Source organism: Pogona vitticeps, chromosome 3, assembly GCF_051106095.1.
Source record: "Pogona vitticeps strain Pit_001003342236 chromosome 3, PviZW2.1, whole genome shotgun sequence".
NCBI classification, from domain to species: Eukaryota; Metazoa; Chordata; class Lepidosauria; order Squamata; family Agamidae; genus Pogona; species Pogona vitticeps.
The window spans coordinates 171,248,793-171,269,877 of record NC_135785.1 but is presented as its reverse complement, the minus strand read 5'-3'; the positions used below and the strand labels follow the sequence as shown (position 1 = coordinate 171,269,877).

The window sequence follows — 21,085 nt, the reverse complement described above, 5'->3', positions numbered from 1 at the left end:
CCTTTCCCAATTTTGAACCAATCCGTTGTTCCATATCCAGTTCTAACTGTTGCTTCCTGTCCCACATATAGGTTTCTCAGGAGATGGATAAGGTGGTCAGGCATGCCCATTTCTTTTAGGACTTGCCATAGTTTGCTGTGGTCCACACAGTCAAAGGCTTTTGCATAGTCAATGAAACAGAAGTAGATGTTTTTCTGGAACTCTCTGGCTTTCTCCATAATCCAGCGCATGTTGGTAATTTGGTCTCGAGTTCCTCTGCCCCTTCGGAATCCCGCTTGTACTTCTGGGAGTTCTCGATCCACATACTGCTGAAGCCTACCTTGTATGATTTTGAGCATAACCTTGCTGGCGTGTGAGATGAGTGCAATTGTCCGGTAGTTGGAGCATTCTTTGGCACTGCCCTTCTTTGGTATTGGGATGTAGACTGATCTTTTCCAGTCCTCTGGCCACTGTTGAGTTGTCCAAACTTGTTGGCATATTGAATGTAGCACCTTAACAGCATCATCCTTTAAGATTTTAAATAGTTCAACTGGAATGCCATCACCTCCACTGGCCTTGTTGTTAGCCAGGCTTTCTAAGGCCCACTTGACCTCACTCTCCAGGATGTCTGGCTCTAGGTCAGCAACTATATTGTCTGGGTTGTCCGGGATATCCAAAACTTTCTGATATAATTCCTCTGTGTATTCTTGCCACCTTTTCTTGATGTCTTCTGCTTCTGTGAGGACCCTTCCATTTTTGTCTTTTATTATGTCCGTCTTTGCATAAAATTTTCCTCTGATATCTCCAATTTTCCTGAATAGATCTCTGGTTTTTCCTTTTCTGTTATTTTCCTCTATTTCTTTGCATTGTTCATTTAAGAAGGCCCTCTTGTCTCTCCTTGCTATTCTTTGGAAGTCTGCATTCAATTTTCTGTAACTTTCCCTATCTCCCCTGCATTTTGTTTCCCTTCTCTTTTCTGCTATTTGTAAGGCCTCGTTGGACAGCCACTTTGCTTTCTTGCATTTCCTTTTCTTTGGGATGGTTTTTGCTGCTGCCTCCTGTACAATGTTACGAGCCTCTATCCAAAGTTCTTCAGGCACTCTGTCCACCAAATCTAGTTCCTTAAATCTGTTCTTCACTTCTACTGTGTATTCGTAAGGGATTTGGTTTAGATTATACCTGAGTGGCCCAGTGGTTTTTCCTACTCTCTTCAGTTTAAGCTTGAATTTTGCTATGAGAAGCTGATGATCAGAGCCACAATCAGCTCCAGGTCTTGTTTTTGCTGACTGTATAGAGCTTCTCCATCTTTGGCTGCAGAGAATATAATCAATCTGATTTCGGTATGGCCCATCTGGTGATTTCCATGTGTAGAGTCGCCTCTTGTGTTGTTGGAAAAGAGTGTTTGTGATGACCAGCTTGTTCTCTTGACAAAACTGTATTAGCCTTTGCCCTGCTTCGTTTTGAATTCCAAGGCCAAGCTTACCTGTTGTTTCTTTTATCTCTTGACTCCCTACCTTAGCATTCCAGTCCCCTAGAATGAGAAGATAGTGTTTCATAAACTAATGTACAGTATTACAGAGACCTTCGGGTAGTGTGGGCGGCATATAAGTTAAATAAATAAACAAATAAATAAATAAATAAATAAATAAATAAATAAATAAATAAATAAATAAATAAATAAATAAATAAATAAATAAATAAATAAAGGTAAGTACATTTTACAGTAAACTTTTTCCTCTTTTGTTCTCTTTCTTGGGTGATGCCTCACATTGCATCTTTCAAATACTTCTTTTTGCTTTGTTGTGTTCGGATGATTAATAATTGGCTCCAAAGGCAGAAAAAAAACTCAGTGTTTAGTGTCCTGAAAAAGATTTGTAATGGTGTTCTTATCCTTGTGAATAAGCCAGTTTGGTCAGGGTTGATTAGATCGTTTATTTCTTTGTTTCATTTGGATGCCGCCTTTCCCCCCAATTAAGAGACCAAAGCGGCTCACAGTTATTAAAATACAAACCAACTAAAATCACAATAAATTATGATATTAAAAACTATTGAAATATATAACATTATTAAAACAATTAGTCAAAATTGTTGAACACACCCAAAAACACATTAAAGCAGCAACAACAACAACAATAATAATGTCTAGTAGATCAGATTAAAAGCTGTCCCAATAGTTGTTTAAACCCTGTCTAAAATAATGGTCTTCACCTGTCAGCAAACGAAGAGGGAGAGGTGTATTGTGAAGAGTGTGCAACTTTTTCCCTTCACGTATAATTCCTTCACTCAGCCTTCCAAAGGAAAAATGAGTTTAACCTTCCAATAACCAGTCACCAAAAATAAAATAAAATTTAAAAAAATCCAGCTGATTTGCAAAATAAGGAGTAAGGCAAGTCTAAACTAGGACAAGCTGGTCCTCTTTGTTCTTCCAGTGATGTGCTAAATGTATTTCCTAGTTTTGGCCTCAGTTGGTCAGTGAGGTTCCTTCCTGCCCCTCCTTTTCAAACTCGGTATGATAAACCTTCCATGTGGCTCACAATATTTATGGCTGTCAGCCTGGCTGTGTGCTTTGTATGTTTGTCTATGGCTGGGAGCAGGCACCCTGTGCCTGCTTATGAGAGGGAGAGACATCGATTAGAGGGTGTACCTGTCAAAACTCTTCCCCAGCACTGGATATTGAGATCTAACAGTGCTGAATAACAGGCGCACAGTAATTTCATCCCCCATCTGTGCCTGTTGATGCACCAAGTTGCAACTGCCTTTCAAGTGAATATCCAGCTAAGGGAAGGTCAGTTATTTTGGGCCAGCCCAGCCTGCTGAGGGAAATACCATAACGTTCTTCTATAGAGTCTCCTAAAATAGAAGCCCCTGCCTGTTTGTTAGGTTGCACGTTAATGGGACACAAATTAAGCCAAAGCACTAGCGGAAAAGCCCTTTGAGAAAGATGATAAAAATTACCCACGTCTTCAGAGACGAGTAGCAGAAGTTCCCCTACAGTGGTGTGATTTTTAAAATAACTTTTTCTGAAGAAAGCTATTCCCCTCCACCCAATATATATATTTATATATTGCAAATATATCATCATTTTTTAAAAACGCAAAACAAGCGATGAAATTGAGCATTGGGATATTTTTTGGTGGCTTCTTCGGAGCTCTTGGAATTTTATTCTTTTTGGTTGCCTTTGGAACAGACTATTGGCTGCTTGCAACGGAGGTTGGAAGGTGTTCAGAAGGTTTGAATGACACCATGGTTAGTATATGACATTGGTTAATTCTGTTGCTCTGAATGGCATCTTGCAGTTTATTTATTCCTTGTCTAGAAATATCACTTACGAATGAGGAACACTCATTTTGAAAGCGAACATCCTCTAAAACTCGTGTGCATGCTCGTGTGGCTCATTATTTGTGATTCTGACATTGGTTTGATATGTTCAGAAACAGCAGAGTTATTCTGGAACTATTTCAAGTTCCTTTATATACAGTGGTGCCTCGCTAGACAGTTACCCCGCATGACAGGTTTTTTTGCTAAACATTGACTTTTTGCGATTGCTATAGCGATTTGCAAAACAGTGATTCGTATGGGGGAATTTCGCTGGACAATGTTTGGTCCCTGATTCGCAAACCGATTTTCGCTAGATGACGATTTTGACAGCGTCTTCTGCGCTCGCAAAACAGGTGTTTTTGGGACCTAAGCTTCGCAAGACAGCAATTTAAACAGCTGATCGGCGGTTCGCAAAGTGGCTTTCCTATGGCCGATCTTTGCTAGACAGCAACGATTCTTCCCCATTGGAGTGCATTAAACAGGTTTCAATGCATTCCAATGGGGAAATGCTTTTCGCTAGACAATGATTTCGCTAAACAGCGATTTCAGTGGAACGGATTATCATTGTCTAGGGAGGCACCACTGTATATGTATATGAGTTTTTCTTTTTTCCCCCCCTTCAAAGCTCTGTACTTAAATACTGTGATTTGTTTATTGCCCACAGATGTCTAAACCTGCAGAGCAGGGAGCAATACATGTGTTCTTCATTGAATGATAACCTGTGTGTTTCTTTTGTGAAGGAAGAAAAAGTTATCTTCCACCATGAAGGTTTCTTCTGGAGATGCTGGTTTGATGGGAAGGTTGATGAGAATACTAGCACTATGTGGAAATTTTGGTATAGTAAGTATCTTCCTTTTACAAATGTTTAATTTTATTGATTATGCTTCCCTTGTTGTGATCAATTATATTCACTGAGGAAAATCTATTTGTAGAGGACTGCATCCAACATAACTCCAGTGGATGTTTGCTCACAGAAAAGGACTTTCTGTTCTTCTTCTTAATCCCCCATGTGCAACTTCTTCAGGTCTCTTCCAGAGGATCACTCAGCTCTCTGAAACATCTTTAGGGTTAGGGGTGTCACTGTTTAAGGAAAGGGGAATACATATGCTTTGCTGAAAACAGTTCAGCAGAAACTGTGCTGATGGCAGATTAACACTATTAGATGCAGTCAACAGAATCACCATATCTTGGAATTGTTGCATTACCGATATTCATTCAAATAATAGAAAGTACAGGAACATATTGGTTTCCAATTGTCTAAAGATGGACTCTTTTCTACTTGACTGTGCTTCTACGAACAGATGTTTGGTGTGCATGGGGTCCTCAGCACTGTGTGCAGAAAGGGGATGGCCACTAGTTCCATCTTCAGAAAACCTTCAACACAGCTGATGCAAACGCATTGTGCAAATCCTTGCACAAGACATCACACAAGGCCCTTCAACAGCTTTTACAGCACCTTGCATGCTCCTGCTTGTGTAGGAGGAGGCACAACACATGTAAACAAAATGGAGCGCTTTGCTTTCTCTGTCTCTTCAGTTGACATCAGGGACTAACAAAGTCTGGGGCCATTTTCACTCTTGATTGCCATTTTTCAGACTTGAAAAACGGTAATTTACAGGTCTGTGGAGTTTTTTTTTTTTTTGAATGGTCATTTCCATTTTTTTAAAAAAATTATGGCTAAAACAGTCCCCAGGGAAGCTGGAATATTATTTAAATTATCCTTGGAGCAGTGGTTTCCAACTTTTTTTGAGTTACCGCTTTTTATAATAGCCAAGTAACCTGCAACCCCCCCTTCAAAAGGCACTTTTAATGGGATAAAGAAGTCATTCCTTCTCAGAAAGTAGAGGCTTCTTTCTCCCCCAAAGGGCTTGTTTCTCATACATACACATGCACACTAACTTTAATATCCAGCTCTGAAAGGTCATGGAAGAAATTTTTGAACAAGGGCTACAACACATATAAAGTGACTGGCAGCCCCTCCAGGAAATAGGTATGACTTTCTGATTTTCTCTTCCCCTCAAATTTCCTCCAGTTATGAGGGGTGTTATGGGGGATGATGGGAGGGCAGGGCCTGCATACAGCATATCGGCCACCCTTTGCCCAGCTGGATTTAAAATATACAACTGCAAGTAGAAACATCCTGTGCCGTCATTGTTGCTGTTGTGGAACATGTAGTTTTTCTGAATATATCAGTAATAATGCTAATGAGAACCAAATGGTATACGGAACTTATCAGCTGCTTGTTGCACTTGCGGGATTCCAGGATGGTACTCAGGCACTTCATAAAAATAAACAGAAGTTACTGAATTTTGGTGTAAATGAAAGATTATAATTTAACACATGTCATTTTCCAGCTAACCAATCACCGTCTAAAAACTGCACCCATGCCTATCTCTCTCCGTTTCCACTCTTCCGAGATGAGCACAACTCAACTGCCTATGATTCTGCCATTAGTAAGTATTTTCTTGTTCACTGGTGCGTGGGAAGGGTTTATCAGTGTAATGACTTGCTGGTTGGCTATTGTTGGGAACAAAATCCTAAACGAGTTGGATGATGATCTGTTCCATTCATGCTTCTTAGTTTTTCAGCAAAAGAATATAACACTTCTAGCACAATTTTATGTACTTTTATTGAGATGTAAGTCCCACTGATTTCACTTGGCCTTACTCTAGAGTAGAGATGGGCACAAACTGCTTCATGTTGGGTCATCCTAAGTTGTCATGTTCCCTTCTCCCACCCACCCCGGCTGGCTCCCCCACTCACAAGCTGGCATGCACTGCTTGGTTCCTTCCTTGTTGTGCAATCTTACAATCCTGGCAGGAGCATGGACTTCCCTTCTGTGCCTCCTCCAGCAGCTGGCCACTCAAAGGCAGCACTTCAGGAATCCTTCCCTCTTCTTTGTCTGAGTGGGCAACTGCTGGAGGAGGCAGAGAAGGGAAGTTCATGCCTCTGCCAGGACTGGAAGATTGTGTGAAGAAGAGGGAACTGAGCAGCACATGCCAACTTGTGAGTGGGGGAACCAGCTGGACGTGGGTGGGAGAAGAGAACGCATGACAGCTGGGGTGCCACATCAGTGACTTAGGGTGATCTGGCACAAAGTGATTCATGTCCATCTCTCCTTCAGAGTAATTGAGCAGAGGACTACATTATTGAAGTTCAAGTTGTCATTATTGCATGGGGGAGACATGTAGTCTTCAGGACTACCTGTCCCTCCCTTGCCCTAATATTTTGGACTACAACCCTCACTATCCTGATTATTAACTGGGCTAGGCCTGATGGAAACTGGAGTCCATCAACTTGTGGAGGCCACAGGTCCTTCAACCCTGCTATACATAGACTGGGCATCCAGCACAGCATAAAACTCCAGTTCCGAACTGTATGGGTAGAAACTCATGTAAGAATGGTTATATTATCAGATACAAAGTTCATTTGGTTCTGCAATGTGAGCACAAACATGCAACCTTATATTTAAGTAAGTCAGTTTCAAACAGCGATGCTGAAAAAAAGGGCCAAAGACCATTTCTTCTGAACTGATGAATTTTGGCCTCAAAGAAGTATAGAAGCCAAGATGTTTGAAAAATTTATATTCAAAATACTTTTTACAAATTTCAGTGAGTATAACTTACCATTGCCAATATTTGATCTTCTCAAATCAGTGCCATCATCATGTGTAAGTTGTGTAAATTTTTTCATTTTCAAATTTGTGTAAGTAAATTCTTTATCCACTTTGTCTTCCACAAGCATTCCTTTTTCATGGAACTAACCCATTTTGTCCTGATGTAAGCACCCTTACATTTGTTATGTTTTTGATTGATGTGAATTGGAGTACTAGGCTCTTTTAGATTCATTAATTTTCCTTATTGATTAGTGCAGCTTCAAATTGACATACATTTCTTTTAACAAATATTTTTTTGGGTACAAATAAATCTGTTTTGAGTATAGTCATGTGATATCCTTATATTTCCCACAATAAAATAGGTCCATGTAGTTATATCTTTCCTTAAATTTAAATGAATGTATTTTTGTGATGAAATAATGGTAAATTACATACAGCATTGGAGATTTCCTCCGGTATCATCAACATTTGCCATCAAGTCAGTTCTGACTTATAGTAGCCCTTTTCAAGGTTTTCTAGGTAGGGAATACTCAGAAAAGGGCTTCCCATTCCCTTCTTCTGAGGGCACCCTGGGACTGTGCAGCTTGCCCAAGGCCACACAGGCTGGCTCTTCTGGAACGCACAGTGGGGAATCAAACTCCCAACCAGATATCTTGACTCATGGAGCTATCCACCCAGCTTTCTGGAAAATCCTGAAAAGGATCTCCATAAGTTGGAATTGACCTGATGGCACACAATTACTCTTCCCAGGATATAGTTCAGCTTTATATGGAGCCTTTAGTAATTTAATAAATTTTGATTACATTATCTGTGATCGTAAAAAAAACACCTTTCATAATAATGTGATACATAATGTTTGGCTGTATTCCTCTTCTGTTTTTACATCAGGAGCCTATGTTTTTGTGTGTTTAACCACAATAACTGATACTAAATAGTCCTGCTACTCTAACAGGAGAAGTGTTGCGAGAGATATTATTGCTGACTACCACAGCGCCCTAAAGTTGTGCCCCTCCTCCTGGGAGTACTAAGCGCCATTGAACTCTGTGAGCATTGGTTCTGTGCAAACATCTATAGGACTGTGCTGTTCATGATACCTGGAAAGAAGCCCCATCTCAGAAATGCCTGTCTTTATGTGGTCCAATTTCATGGCCAATTGTGGTGTTGAATATAGAGAGCAATGTGATTAAACAATAGCCATATTTAAAGTTTTGTTTTAATGTGAAATATTAATGTTCCCCATGGACTACTGGCAATATGGAATCTCCTTTTGGGCACCAGGGTGAAAAACTTTCCCAGCAAAGAGATCATGAACTAATCACAATAGGTAAATAATTGACTAGAAATATTTGCCCGTGGCAACTTGTGAATCTCATTGTGCGTCCCGAGCAACTCATTTCCCTGTCCTACACCTTCTGTGTAATTCAAGGGGTATGTGGTAGCATATCGGTCAGACCTGATTGCAATGTGCATGCTGTGCAAATAGTATATGTTCTAAGTCAAAAGCACATTCCATTTCCCAATGTACTTGTCCACTGATGGGAACTTAGCTTTCCATTTTGTTTTAGAGTATTTCCCTCTGCATTCCTTGATTGGAGCCTGTGATTTTATGGAAATGTCCTTTTCACAGCTGGGCATGAAACGAAGGGCAAGATCCAGTGGTGTATTTCCGCTAGATCCCATTGCTGCCATGAGAACTGGCAGTTCTCTCTCCTCCCTGCACCATCCTGGTGCATCCTAGAAACCAGATTCAAATGGCTTGGACACTCACTGGAACACATTTTGGGTGCCACCAAGAGCTGCTACAAAAGGGTGAAGGGGAAGAAAGTCCTGGTCTCACTGGCGCTGGATACTGAAATTCGTAATTAGGTATTGAAGCAATTCACTGTTGACTAAGCATTGAATATTTTATAGCCTACTCCTATATATTTACTCCTTGAGTGAAATCCCTGTGAATCCAAAGAGGTTTATTCTTAAGAAGATCTGACTAAATGCAATCTGAATCTGACTAAAAGGTCTATAGACATAAAAAATATCCCCAAAAATTACATTTATTCTAATAGGAGCAGGTCTGTTGTAAATCTTCTTGGTTGTAACTGCCCATTCAAGACCAAGCCATTCCCAAACACTTAGCATAACAGTGGAGATCACAGACAGCAATATTTATTTATTTATTGCATTTATAACCCGCCTATCTAGTCTAACGACCACTCATGTTAGGACAGCAATATGTTACTGTTGGAAAACCCGTTCCCCACTCCCCAGGTTTCTGTAAGAATTTCAACAATGCACGGAGGAAATAAGGGAATCTTAGTGGAGGTGCAGATGATTTAAATTTCTGGCTGCAGAGCCAGAGGTTTGAAGTCCGATTCTCCTGTGTGCTTCCTTGACAAGGGCTGGACTCGTTGATGCCTAGGAGCCCCTTGCAGCTCTGCAGTTCTAAGATGGTGACGACGATTACAACAACAACTATTATTATGGGATCTTCCCCACTATTTCAAAAAGTCTTTGCACTTTGACTTGCATCATTTACTCCACCACTCCACTGGCTGCGTGCTGAGAAGATTATGCAAAGTTCAGGGTTCTTGCCTTTTTTAAAACAATGACCAGAGCCTGCCAACACTTTCTAAGAAGACTAAGTAATCTTTGGAGCTGCACCTACTCCTTCAGATTCTGTGATGTGCACCAAGGAGCAATCTGTTATTCCAAGGGCGGGTGAGACCTGCTGTGGCAGAATTCAGATTTGTGGCCTGTCCATCTCCCTCCTGTACTCTTGTACTGTTCCCGGCACCCTAGTATTTTTAGCTTTATGCAACTTTGCCAAAGCATGTGCTGTGACATGATGAAGAAGAATGTTGTAGACCTAAGTTATGGAAAGTATTTTGTTATCCTGTTGCAACAGCCCAGGCTCCTCAGGCTTGAAATGCAGAGCACTAGTTAAATTACTATGCTACTTCCTTATACTGCTATACTTTGGAACTGTCTTGAATATAAATATTGCAAACAGATCTTTACATGCAGTGAGATGATTTATATATAACATTTAGGCATTGTATCTAAGCTCTTGTCTATACGATCTTGTGAAGATAAGTGAGGCATAGCTTTATTTCCACATCCACATGCATGCAATATAGAACATAATTCTGGGCACCAGTTATTAATTTAACTGGATTTATACCTTCTAATCTGAGAGAGAATATCAATATTTTATTTTACTTTCCCCCTCTCTGTTTCTCATAATTCCTGTTCCCCAAAAAGGTAGCATGAGTGGAAATGCATTGCTCCTTGAAGCAAGCTCTGCCTGTGGGAATTCTCACCGTCTGTAAGAGTTGTTGTTGTTGTTGTTGTTGTTACTCAAAAATATGAGGTAGAGTCAATCAAGATCATAAAAACATTGACTGGCATGATATAACAGATACAAGTTTTAACCAAAAACCTAAGTATCTGTTAAATATTGACACACTATTATGCTGTTCCTAATACAGTATTGTTATTTTTTGTAGCTCTGATGTTGTTGTTGTTGGCCACTTTAGTTGGAAGTTACTTTCTTTTCTTTTCTTTGTATTTCAAAAAGTAGCGTTTCTCAGCTTTGGTAAACCTCCAAGCAAAGCTCTGTCAGCCCTGCAGAGCCCTACAGCTTTCAGTAGATCCCAGAGGTAGATGCTGTTTATGAAAGACTAGTAGGAAAAATAGCCTGGTAGCTGCCTCTCTGCACCTTTCTTTCTTTCTTTCTTTCTTTCTTTCTTTCTTTCTTTCTTTCTTTCTTTCTTTCTTTCTTTCTTTCTTTCTTTCTTTCTTTCTTTCTTTCTTTCTTTCTTTCTTTCTTTCTTTCTTTCTTTCTTTCTCTCTCTCTTTCTTTCTTTCTTTCTTTCTTTCTTTCTTTCTTTCTTTCTTTCTTTCTTTCTTTCTTTCTTTCTTTCTTTCTTTCTTTCTTTCTTTATTTATTTATTTATTTATTTATTTATTTATTTATTTATTTATCCCGCCTATCTGGTCATTGCGACCACTCTGTTTTTAAAGGCCTCTGATGCGGAAATTTCAGATGGTCCAGAATGCGGCAGCCAGGCTACTTAGTGGGGTGAGAAAACACCAACACATCTCCCCCACTCTGGCTGCTTTGCACTGGTTGCCCATCCGTTTCCGCGTCGACTTCAAAGTCCTAATGATCACTTATAAAGCCCTAAACGGTTTGGGACCTCAATATTTGGCAGATCGTCTTCTCCCACCCAGATCTACCTGGATCACCCGTCATAGCCAGCAGCGACGGCTGAGGGGTCTGAGGCCGAGAGAGGCTCAGAAGGAAAAAACTAGAAACCGGGCCTTCTTGGTGGTGGCCCCTCGGCTGTGGAACGCCCTCCCAAAAGAAATTCGGCTGGCACCCTCGCTGGGTGCTTTTAAAAGGCAGTTAAAAACTTGGCTATTTAGGCAGGCCTTCCCTCCAGTCAGCTAAGTCTTTTTAAATTTCTTCTTTCCTCATCCTATCCCATCTTGGTAATCCTTTCTTAAATTAAATGTTTTTAACTAATATAGTAATTGTATTTTTTATGATATTTTATATTGATATATTTTATGTTGTAAGCCGCCCCGAGTAGACATGGTCTAGAGGGGCGGGGTATAAATTTAACAAACAAACAAACAAACAGTCCCACCACCAATATAGAATGTGGTTGATGGATATGATAGGCAAGGCCTTACCAACATGGAGGCTGTGGAACAAGAGAGGCATGGGGAGACCAGACTGGGCTTGTATGAACTTGGGCATCATTTGGTAATATGTGTAGAAAAGACATATCCCATCAGAGGTTGGAAATTTTACTTTGGATTACAATCTGACATGTTGCTTCAGATAACATGTCCAACAATTTTTGAAACAGGATTTCAGCCAATACATTTTGAAGTGCATTAGAGGAGCACAAAGAGTGTGAGCAGGTGACCTGTGTTGCTTATGCAGTTGGCTGCCCAGGTTCTAATAAGTGATGGCAACTTCAAAGCCACTGGTCCCTCTTCTGATGATTCTTTATTTTTAAATCAATGTTGGGCTGGAGAGCTCTTCAGACAGAGGGTACCTTCAAAAGACTGCCCATTGGCAGCCGGTCAAATGGAGGTCTGTATTCTATAAAGCAGGGCAATGTACAGTACAAAGAAGTTGCTTGTTGTTTGGGCTGGAGGAGTCCATTTCCACTGAAATGTTGCATATTGAGCTACTTGAGATGTCCACTAGTCACTATGGTTGCTTCATATGATGTATGTGTGACGTGACCCTCTTTCCTGTGTGCCCCCAGGTTGTTTCACTAACCCAAAGAACATGAGCTATGCTCCCTTTCACGCTGCCACTAGTTGGTCCTTACCAACACAATTTACTCAGAAAGATTTAGGTCCATTCGCTGAGTTACCTTCAATGTAAAACAGGTTTATTGATCATAGTTCATTTGAATAAATTGTTAAAAGACGTTAAGCCATTCATTGGCTTCTTATTAACTTTATTTAACTTTCTGTAGCGTCCTCACTCTCAACTACCACCTTTAGCTCTCCACAGCCTCACCCCTCCCTTCTAGTTTTACTCTGGCTCCGCCTCCCAACAACTCACATTGGTGCAGGCTAATACCTTTACACATATGGGAAGGCAGGGTGTTAGCTACAGTATGGACCTTCCTTTTTGAATTATTTTCAAACTCAGGGAAAACAGTTAACGACTGAGACATAATTAATGTTCCTCCTTTTAAAAACGTATAAAATGAATTTATATCTCAGAGTATGGTCTTTGAGAAGTATCTCTGAAAATAGATGTGTAATTAGCCAGTTAAATTATTATTATGAACATTTATGTTGGGGGGGGGCACCATATGTCACAAAACTCCCAGCCCATTTATCACCAGCTGCTTCCATTAATTCAGCACTGCTTGCCCTTGGCTCAATGAGATTCTGTCATTCTGCATTTTGATTTGAATAACATACAAAGAACTTGCGTGAATGGCTTCATCGATACGCAAATTTGACGTGCTCTTGCAGTGCACTGTATTGCAGTGTTGAGAAAGACTGTTGTTGCAGTTGTGTTCTAAAGCATATCCAAATGAACTTTGTGAAATGCATAAGTTTTATCAAAGCACTCCTTTTTATTTTTAAGGAAAAAGAATTCTGAATACTTATTTTGGCTCTGCTCTAAGGTTTTCTTGCTCTTTTTTTTTCCTGCTTCGGTGAAATCAGTTGAAACTAGTGAAGCCGTATAATTATCTAGAAGAATCTTGGCTACAATTCAGCACAAGATTTTTATGATCAATTTCTATTGACCAAGTAAATGAACTTATTAACCACAAACATGCTCTGCAGATACCAAGCAACAGGGTTTTGTAGCACTCTAACACACATCATTATATTCCAAGATTATCTGATAAGGTTTGGCGTTCAAGCCTAATGAAAGACATATGGTGTTTCAGATTACTGTTACACAGGAAACTGTTTTGGAATCAGTGTTCAGCTTGCTAATGAGAAGAGTTGGTGGGGGAGCATCTCTAAGATTGTCTTTGCACTCTAAGAATGGTTTTCAAACAAGAACCCTGTCTGTATCTTCTCCCTCTCCCTTTGGTCACTTCTAGTTTATCGTGGCTTCTGGTCAATCACCATGCTACTAGGTGTGGTCACAGTGGTCCTTGCTAGCTTCTTCATCATTTGTGCTGCTCCCTTTGGAAGCCATGTGCTGTACAAAACAGGAGGAGGCTTTTTCATCACTGCTGGTAAGTGGTCTGTTGAATTCAAACTCAGTTGTTTGTTGTTGTTTAGTCATTAAGTTGTGCCCAACTCTTTGTGACCCCATGGACCAGAGCACGCCAGGCCCTCCTGTCTTTCACTGCCTCCCAGAGTTTGGTTAAAATTCATGTTGGTAGCTTCAATGACACTGTCCAGCCATCTCGTCCTCGGTCGTCCCCTTCTCCTCTTGCCTTCACACTTTCCCAACATCAAGGTCTTTTCCAGGGAGTCTTCTCTTCTCATGAGATGCCCAAAGTATTGGAGCCTCAGCTTCAGGATCTGTCCTTCCAGTGAGCACTCAGGGTTGATTTGCTTTAGAATGGATAGGTTTGTTCTCCTTGCAGTCCAGGGGACTCTCAAGAGCCTCCTCCAGCACCTCCTCCTCAGTTGCCCCCTCTTTTTTTTTTTTTTTTTTGGCAGACTTATCTCCTTCATAATAAACATTTTGGCCACTATCTTTTTTCTTTTGGCGGGGGTGAGGGAAGGTTGAGCTTAACTTGCAAAACAAAACAATCAAACCAAACCAACCAAAAGGAAACCCCCAAACAAATCCACAATATACTGGGAACATTTTCTGCACGAAAAGATAAATGAAATAAATAGATTCTGGCGGAAATATGTTGATGTCACAAAAAGTAATCCATGTGGCAGTATATCCGGGCAATCTACGCCGGGCAATTTGATAGTGGATTCACAGCATAATTATTGCACAACACACTTGCAGAAGCATTTCTTGTGTACAGTGGTGCCTCGCTTGATGATGTTAATTCCTTCCAGCGAAATTGCTGTAGAGTGAAAACATCGTCAAACGAAACAAAACAAAACAAAAAAACCATTGAAACGCATTAAAACCCGGTTAATGCATTCCAATGGGCTGAATACCTGCTCATCCACTGAAGATCCTCCATACGGCGGCCATTTTTGGTGCCTGTATAGCGAGGAATCCGTCCTAGAAAACAGCGGGGGGCCATTTTGAAAGCTGGTGGCCATTTTGAAACACGAAGATCAGCTGTTTGCTGATCGCCGTAAAGCGAAAAATCGGTTCCCGAAACAGGGAACCGAACAACGTGAAGCGAAATTCCCCCATTTAAAACATCGTCAAGTCGGAATGGAATTATAGAGACTCGAATAAGGCTTTCAAGATAAATGAGATATTTAAGGAGTGCCTTTACTGGTGCCACACCCCTAGTGAATTTCCTTGGCAGAGCATGGATTCGAACCCTAGTCTCCCTCTTTTATCTAGCTTGCTTCTTATATGTACTCTGTGGCTTAAATTCTGTTGCTCAGAGTAGTAAGTCGCACTAGAGCAGGCCCATCGAATCAATGGGAATTGAGTCAAATCATTCATATGTTACATTGATTCTAATGGATCTCTTTTAGAGTTGAATACAATGCTAGTGTAGAGTAGGCCTTTTTGAACCAATGGAACTTACGGAGGAGTTGACTCACCAAATCCCCAGTGATTCAGTGGACCTATTCTACTTGCAGCTTACCGTGCTAAGCAATAGGATTTCAGTCAATGCATATAAACGTGTAGCCTAACTATTGTGCACCATGTTTCTGAAGAAGTGGATGTATCTAGAGATATTTCTTGACTTTTGTAACTACTGTAATTCTAGTGGTAATTTCTATGTCAGTAGCCATTTCATTCTGGAGGAGTGAAAAGAAAGTCTCCACCCTAGGATTAGTACCCTAAAATGATCATTCCCCAGGGTGATTCTAGGAGTTGTAGTAGTCCATGAAAGTCATTTTTCCAAGCATGATCTGGGAGTAAATCCCCTTGAGAGAGGTTTCCTTCTCAATGGGCATGCATGGCTAGTGTAGTACAAGGCATGAAAAGTAGAGATGGAGTGGACAGCAGTAAAACATGAACTGGATGCGGCTGCTTTTATGGGGACTATGTGAGAGATCTGCCATCTTAGATTTCTGTTCCTTATTTACGAGTTCTGTGGCATCACCCATCCACTTGTGGAACACTTTGGTTTTTGCTCTTAGTCATTATCATTACAGGGACAGCTGTGTGAGAGCCCCCCCCTTTTTTTGGTTGCTCAGTTCATGCTAAAAGGATGCCCTTGATTTCCTGCCAGCTTTTCCTCCAATATCTTACATTAAAGATTTCAGCAACTGAACTTGTTTTGTTATTATTGTACATATTTTTTTTCTAAAAGCCATTGAAACACACTATGGTGGCAGGAAAGTCTGGGAGGTAAATATGTGAACAAAGCCACTACTTTACAAATTGGCATCATTCTAAATTTACTAGCAGCATCAGCCTGAGGCTGTTGTCAGCCTGCTCAACACCTGTTGACTTCACGTCTGTATCAGATGCGAGAGCCTTTGTGCCATAAACAGCCATTTATTGCTGGCAAGTGAAAGGCCCTGCTTTGTGGGAAGAAACAGTGAGGCCAGAAAATTGCTCTTGAATTCACAGTCCTTTTTTTAAAAAAGAGGGGCTTGTGTTCTTCCCCCTCCCTCCTCTGTAATAAGCAGAAGAGTATGAGAGAAACAGATTCAAACAGAATAAAGCGTTAATGACAGAAAAAAAAACTGACCTCAGAGAAGCCCGTGTCTTATCTCCTTGCACAGTGCTGTGTATCAAACATGGGTCTACTTTAAAAATAAAATAGGAAAAGCATGGGGAGCGGAGGAGAACGAGGGGATGAGGGCTTCTTCATTCTAATCTCCCTCAGACACATATTTCACGTTTTAGAAATAATTTCCTCCAGTCGTTTGTGATTCATTGCATCTTTTAGAAAATTCTGTATTACAGAACAACAGACATTGGTGCCCCAAGGAAAGGGTCTAACAAGCTGAAAATGAAGGAATACGCAGCAGTTTGAAATGTGTCTAAAATGCATGCTTCTTGAAGTTAATTGTAGAGATGAGGTTATTCTCAGCCAGTGGGTTTGAAAATGTTGGTTCAGGCCACTCTTGACAGTTGTTTGTCAGCATAAGAAACTGGTTTCCTCAGAACAGAGGCATTCTGTTTGGTTCCTTCTTTGCTTCCCTCCTGGCTTCCGTCTTTCACCTTTTTTTGGAGTGGGGGGGGGTGTCAAGCCACTCGTGTTTGTTGATAAAATCAGATAAGAACAATTACATTTAAAACAAAACCAAGGTATGGTGTCTCTGTTTAGAGTGTAAGGATAGCTATAGAAATATATTAGAAATAAACGATTTGTGACTGGTGGGTGAGCAACAGCAAGAAATACAGGAGTGCATGTACATAGTGATTTAGAGTTTTTGAAGAATTTCTTATATATTATTTTAGTTATCAGTACAACAATCCTGTAAGCAAAGCTCATGACCAGGACAGAGGAGTGCCCCCCTTTGTGAGGGTGAGAGTGAGGTTCTCTCCTTCCCCAGCCTTTAGGAGTGATTATCCTAAATCCACAAGTCAGTTCAAGGCAGAAAGGAAATTTACCAGCCTGCAGCATTCTACAATTGTAGAATGAAGACAGGGTGTGAATTTAAATTATGTCCATTATTTTTGAGTGGATTGTATGCATTAAAAGCACATGTGATGGACTTCTGGAGTCAACTGAACTTACTTAGTCCACTGCCACCGATCCACCTCCTGACCACCTACCTCACTTGTTGGGCATTCAAGGGGGCTTGCACCTGTTGAGTTTTCCCCATTGAGATAGAGCTGAGATTCACCCAGGAGTTCTGAGCCTATGTGAAGGGACACAGTGTATGGCTCTTTATTATGGCTTCCTAGCTTGCCGCCAGCAGGGTGTGTGGCTGGTGGTCTGTGGGAGCCAGCTGGTGCTCTAAAGTCTGGCAAAGGTCAGCTAGTCTCTCAGGAGTTCTCCCAGCTGCTTTCATGATGAAGATCAATGGAGCTGTATATTGTCACTCGATTTTTATGTTCCCTCTTTCTTTTCAGGCATCTTGTTCACGCTGGTGATTGTGCTGTATGTCATCTGGGTCCAGGCAGTGGCCGATCTCGAGAACTACGTGGTTATGAAGAAAATAGACTGTCCAGATTTTTCCCTCTATGTTCGCTATGGCTGGTCTTTTATGTTGGCTCCAGTGGGAATATTTTTTGCTATGTTTTCAGGAATGCTGTTTCTCCTGGTAGGGCGTACAATTTACCTGCATTCTGATTAGCTGTGTGTTTAAGCAGGTTGACATTGTGATGAAGCTTTGCTGGAAAGCAGTTTTTATACATCGATTACCCCTCCTAAAGTTGAGCATTTACTGGCCCCATTCTAGATCTGCTGAGGCAACTAGTGCAATCGTGAATGTGTCTACTCAGAAGTAAGCCCATGGTTGAATTCTGTGGGGCTTGTTTACAGGTGAGCCTCTATAGGATTGCAGCCTCAGTTTATACCTTCTTGCCATGAAGGCCATGGTGGTCCCTCTTAAGGCAGCCATCTAATCCTTTTAGATTGCTTCATACGTTTGTAAATTGCATAGATCCCATTAAAAATATGGAAATTTACATCTCCATGTTAGATATGCAAAGAAAAATATGCCATAATTAATGGAAGGATTAAATTTGGGCCAAGGGCCAATTTTACAATTACGAGCTTAAAGGAAGGAGCATTTGTAATGAAGTCATGCATCTTCTACAGATACATTGTGCTCTAAAAGCAAGGAATGGGTGTTACAAGTGGTGGTCATGGGAGATAATTCCCTACCATACTTGTTTGCATCATGCTTCTGCCAGACCACAACTATCACTATACATCCATGGCAGACCGTTCAGGAAGCAGTACTTCTCTTGTTCTGGCAGTGCCTACTTCTCTCAACATGGGACTAGATTTCCTGCCTACATGTCCTATTCAAGGATAAATGATCTGAGGTTGAATTTATTTATTTAATCTATTTAAAATATATTTTTTTACCCTGCCTTGCTTCTCAAAAGGACCCAAGGTGGAACTCCCTGTTACAGAGAACGTGTCATTAGAAGAAGGAAATACTTAAGTGCTGGTTATGCATGATGATCACAATCAGACCTTTTTTTCCCACCTTCTGTAATTTGCAATTTAGCTTGCTTTGCTTGGTTGTGGTCATCAGGATGAGAGCACAAGCTTCATTTGCAAGTATGATTACTCAGATATGGAGGTCTGCTGGAATAATCCCTCCTGAACACTTAACAGATTTCAGCTTCTAAGGACATGCTGTCTTTAAGGTATGCTTTGGCCCCGAGTATAGTAAGCATGCAAGGACCTCATCACCCTCTACACAGGTTGAATATGACTTTCTCAAGGGAGAGTGTCCTCTCCTTTTTTTGGGAACATTTCTGAATCATTGGGGCTGAATCATGCAGTTCCAAATTGCGTGGAGACCCTACACAGACAGAGGAAGCTCTCCCTTTGTCCACTTCTAGAGCAGTGTTTCCCAACTTTGGGTCCTCAGATGTTCTTGCGCTAGAGACCTTTACCACCAGCCATGCTGGCCAGGATTTCTGGGAGTTGTTGTCCAAGAACATCTGGAGACCCAAGGTTGGAAACCACTTATCTAGAGGGTGATGAAGTTAGTTGGGCTCATACGTTTACTCAGATTCCTAGCACATGCCTAGGACTAGATTCTTTACAAGAGGAGAGAGAGACACTTGCCAGTGCTTAAATAAGAGAAGCCGTGGCCAGTAGATGAAAAACTATTAAAGAGTGGCAGTAGTTATGGTATCTGGCTAGGAACATGACAAAGGGAGGCTAAATCAATGCTGCTAGGGAATTTCCATGCATAATCACCTGTACTGCTTCTCAAAGCCCTTTGTAACTACAATTCCCAGAATCTTGCATCCAGCGTGCCACTGCCCATGCAGGCTGAGGCTTTTGGGAAGCTGTAGTAAAAAAAAAAAAGTAGTTTTTTTCCCAAGCTGAGCTGCTTTCTGAAAGGAGAAACCTGTTTTTGTCTTCCTTGGGGTAATCTAGGCAAGAACATGCTTCATTATTTGTGTTCCTCCATTCAAAGTGTATACCGTTGTGAGTAAGATGCTTGTACAGGGCAAACAGAGCATCTCTGTGCTCTTCCTGTTTTCAGATTCTGTGTTAGCTTTAATTTGAGCAAATCTTTCAGTTCTTAAATGTAGCAGACAGTTGTCTTCGTCCTGCTTTAGTCCACATAGCAATGCAGAAGGTGACAGTCGAAAGGAACAGTGCTTTGATGCTGCTCTCTGTGTAACAACAGTTCATATGCTTCCATGAGGTCCAAATCAGAATCAGTCAGTGCAAGAGAACTGGGGAAGTTTATGGGTCATTTTTTGTTCTTTTTTCTGCCATGGCAGATGTTGTCTGCTCTAAAAGCATTGCATGGTTTTTTTAATTGTTGGAGTTATTGGTTATTTATTAATTTTTTAATTTCCCCCTGCATTTTATGCTCAGTTGGCCAAGACATCAGGGCTACTGTCCACCCATTATCCAATGAGTTACGTATTTTTCTGATGTGTTTTATTATATATATTTAAAATAATAAGCACCAGCATGTGTGGTAGGAACCCATTCCTGAGTCCCCTTTGGGCATCCCTGATTGATTTATTTTCTTACCCTAGGCCCAACAGCAGATGATGAGGTCTAGCCCTGCTCTTAATTACCTGCCGTTTCCTTGTCCTAGGAGTATTCTGGAGCACTGTGGGCTAGTTAAAGGCTGCCTAGGCCTTTAAAGGCTCCTCCAGTGCTCCATGGAACGCACCCCCCAAAGATAGATAATTCTGTCTGGGGCCGTTGATGGAAGAAGGGGTCCAGCGGAGACCACTTTCTCCAAGGGCATGTAAAACCTGGAGCCATCCCCACTTCTGCGTCCACTGGCACCTTGCCTTGCTCCCGTCTGGTTCCTTTGATTCTGCAGTTACCCAGTTTCTTATAATATTGATTTGGAGAAGGATATCTCATAAGTTTAGTGGGAAACTTGATCAGCAGCCTACTGATCCATCGATAGGTCCTAGCCAGTGGTAAAAGATGCTGTCTTAGGGAAACCTGTCTTGAGAATCAACCTTCATCTTCCTCACTTTAATTCAAACCATTCTTTGGATTTCCTCCCTTCTGGCTATTTTTATTATAGTTTCTCTCTTTTTAAAATTATGACTTCCTTGTATCTGAATGTGTAAAGATAACATTACCCAATCCAGGAATTTTGTGCAGCTCCCAGTGTTCACTTTCCAAATGTCCACACCACTGAAATGATGAGGAAGTCCACACGTGCGGGAATTATACTTATGCAGTTCGGAGCAAAACACAGATTGGGGTGATTATTTGTTGCATGGTCTATCAGCCAGAAGAAAGTGATTAACAGCTCCAAGTATGCCAAATCTACATCCTGAAAATATGGGCAGATTGCAAAGATAAAATTCTTATCTCAAGGTTTGCCAGCAATATATGATAATTGGATTTCTTACATTATATCGCTATATATTTGACATATGTTTTCTATGAAAAATGCCTGTATATGTTCTCTTTTTTTAAAATAAAAAGTTAATTAAGAAAA

The 21,085-nt window shown here is 40.9% G+C and overlaps 1 protein-coding gene across 2 annotated transcripts in view; it reads left to right on the top strand.

Annotated features, from left to right (window-relative positions):
- TMEM182 (transmembrane protein 182) overlaps positions 1 to 21,085 on the top strand; it is a 25,634-nt gene extending 4,549 nt beyond the window's left edge. The window contains exons 1-5 of one of the 2 annotated variants that reach the window (XM_072994519.2): positions 2,721 to 3,225; positions 4,038 to 4,137; positions 5,652 to 5,750; positions 13,504 to 13,641; positions 17,541 to 21,085. In XM_072994519.2, coding sequence (XP_072850620.2) covers positions 3,085 to 3,225; positions 4,038 to 4,137; positions 5,652 to 5,750; positions 13,504 to 13,641; positions 17,541 to 17,764 — 702 coding nt within the window. In that variant the 5' untranslated portion in view covers positions 2,721 to 3,084 and the 3' untranslated portion in view covers positions 17,765 to 21,085. Of the gene's footprint in view, positions 1 to 2,720; positions 3,226 to 4,037; positions 4,138 to 5,651; positions 5,751 to 13,503; positions 13,642 to 17,540 lie in introns of those variants that run through there. The other variant, XM_078390242.1, reaches the window with a different exon arrangement.